Here is a 2712-nt window from a genome sequence, read left to right on the forward strand (position 1 = left end):
CCTCCCCAGAGTCTTCCTCCCTACAGCCCTCCTCCCCAGAGTCCTCCCTCCTACAGCCCTCCTCCCCAGACCCCTCCTCCCCAGAGTCCTCCTCCCTACAGCCCTCCTCCCCAGAGTCCTCTTCCCCAGAGTCCTCCTCTCTACAGCCCTTCTCCCCAGACCCCTCCTCCCCAGAGTCCTCCTCCCCAGAGTCCTCCTTCCCAGAGTCCTCCTCCCCAGAGCCCTCCTCCCCAGTCCTCCTCCCCAGAGCCCTCCTCCCCAGTCCTCCTCCCCAGAGCCCTCCTTCCCAGAGCCCTCCTCCCTACAGTCGTCCTGCCCAGAGCCCTATTTGCAGCTGCCTGCCCAGCTCCTTGGACTTGGGCTCCAGAGGAGGAGTCAGGGGTCCCAGGTGACCCCTGCTGGCTGCCTGCAGCAGCCTTTGTGCACACGAGGGCCTCTGTTCACTGGCTGAGGATGGGTGGCTGTTTGTTGAGGGCTGTCCAGCCTCTCTCCTGGGCCCACTTAGGACTCAACGTGGGTGTCCTCTCCTGCCGAGTGTCCTCGGGTGCAGGGCCAGCTGCCTCGGGTCCCAAAGTTTCTCCTTTGGTAGGATCTGTCTGCGAGTGAGTTCCCGAGGCTGGTCCTCTCTGTGAGCAGCTCCAGTGCACACGGGCGGGCTCAGCCACTCGCTGCTGCCGGCTCGTGTGCAGCCCCCGGCTGGGCCAGGCCTCCCCACTCTGGGCCCTGCCAGTTCCAGGCTAAGGGAGAACTGGGCCGGGTGAAGCCTGGTGCCCACAGCTTTGGTTCACTCTGGCCTTTCCTGCATAGAGTGTCCCTCCCACCAGGAGCCCTGAAGGCACCCAGGGGAAACTGAGGTGCGGGAAGGGAGGGATGGAGAGGGACATGCCACCCGCTCGGCTGTGCACGTCCGTGGCCGGGCGGCATGAACTCACCTGTGCGTGCTCCTGCTGGCCCTGTGCCTCCTGCTGTGCCCGCTCCAGCGCCCTCCTGGCCCTGGTGAGCTCCTTGCTCAGAAGACTCAGCTCTGCGTCTCTCAGGGACAGGGCCTGGACAGAACAGGGTGTGCTTGTGAGCAAGGTGGGGAGGCTTGGGGAAGGATCGGCCCCGCTATAAGGAGAGGCTGAGTGCAGGGCTGCCCGGGACACTGCAGGCTCGTCTCCACATCCCTGCCCTGGGGAGGAGGGGCGGCACCACAGAGGCAGCCTGGGTCCTGGGCCCTTTCGCGGTCTAGCGCCCACCCTAGGTCTGACATCGTCCTGCCTCTGTGTCTGTGCTTGGCCACATCCCTGGGGTGGCCTCCCCTCCCCGGCCTGTCCAGCTTCCTGCCCTTTTCCATGCAGTTTGGGGGCCTTCGTGAGCCACGCCCACCCCTCTCTGCTCAGCTGGCTGAGCAGAGGCCACCCCCACACTTGCCACAGTGCAGAGAAGGAGGTGAAATGCCTGAGAATGCTCCATCTCCCCGATGGCGTGGGAGACGCGTGCGAGCAAGACACCCTCAGCTTCAAGGGTGGCACCTTGCCCCGTGGACAGGCTGTGGAAGCAGTGCCTGTCAGATGCACACACGGATCTCCTCTCCTTGCCTAGGCCCGTTTTGGGGAGGGCAGCCCAGAGATACGCACGTATCTGTGTGGGGTGACCTATGCCCAGCGCCACCAGTGTCTGTGACGTTGCTGTAATGGCAGCAAGGCTGCAGGGAACCCAGATGCCCGCGGAAGGGGACCAGCCAGCCACTGGAAGACCCAGGCCCGGAAGCTCAGCACACAGCGCGGACAGCGAAGCACAGAGCTGCTGACGGGCAGCTGGGAAAGGCCACCGAGAAGGATGGCGAGGGTGGAGAGGAGAAAGGCCCAGGAGCCGGCTTGGACTTTTCAGGCTCTTTGTGTTAAAAGTGCAGCGTTGGGGAGTGACACTGTGTTTCTGTTTGCAAGCAATCTTTGGAGAATGTCGTCAAGTCTTTGTCCTGGGTCCTTGGAGGAATCTTCTAAACCCTGGGGTTTCCCAAAGGTGAGGTGCGTCTCTCTGTTATTCCCGGCAGCCAGGGACCACAGCTGAGCCACGCTCATGAGGTGACTCAGGGGAGCTCCTGCTGAGTTTCAGGATGGGGCTGTCTGCTGGAAGACCCTTATGAGAAGGTTAGGGCTTTGAGCCACGGGATGTCAGCCTCAGCGTCAGGGAAGGGGCTTCAGTGACATCACCACCACTCCACCAGTCATGCTGCAGGGGAAAGCCCAGTAAACGCTCAGGAGGCGACGCGCGGTGGGGCCTCCGGGTTGCTGAGCACACTGGCGGGTGCCGGGCTGGCTCCACAGGGAGGTGCAGCCGCCCGTGTCCCCTCTTCTGGCTGGTCCTGACTTCCCTACCTGATAATGAAACTCAAGAGTGACAAGAGGCTTTCCTGAGTCCTGTGAGTCATTCCAGTGAATGACTGAACCTGGGAGGATCACGGGAACCCCCAACCTCGTAGTCAGTTGGTCAGAAGTGTGGGTGGCCTGGAGATCCCTGGACTTGTGGATGGTGTCTGTGAGAGGGCCTCCTCCTGGGGACCACGCCCTGTGGGGTCTGCACTCTCTCTGGGTCAGAATTGCGTGGGGTATTACAGAGGAATCAGAGAGGAACAGCAGCTGTTCCCTGAGCGGCCTGGTTGAGGGGGAGGGGCTGGGGACCATTCATCACGGCCTGGTGGGGGGGCAGGAGCTGGGGACCCTTCATCAC

The 2712-nt window shown here is 62.9% G+C and overlaps 1 protein-coding gene across 1 annotated transcript in view; it reads right to left on the minus strand.

Annotated features, from left to right (window-relative positions):
• Positions 1-2712, minus strand: part of CROCC2 (ciliary rootlet coiled-coil, rootletin family member 2) — a 78391-nt gene that overhangs the window by 29113 nt on the left and 46566 nt on the right. Inside the window, 1 exon segment of the mRNA XM_032269548.1 lies at positions 933-1046. Coding sequence (XP_032125439.1) covers positions 933-1046 — 114 coding nt within the window.

The sequence above is a fragment of the Sapajus apella genome, unplaced genomic scaffold, assembly GCF_009761245.1.
Source record: "Sapajus apella isolate SASKATOON/1434 unplaced genomic scaffold, GSC_monkey_1.0 scaffold194, whole genome shotgun sequence".
NCBI classification, from domain to species: Eukaryota; Metazoa; Chordata; class Mammalia; order Primates; family Cebidae; genus Sapajus; species Sapajus apella.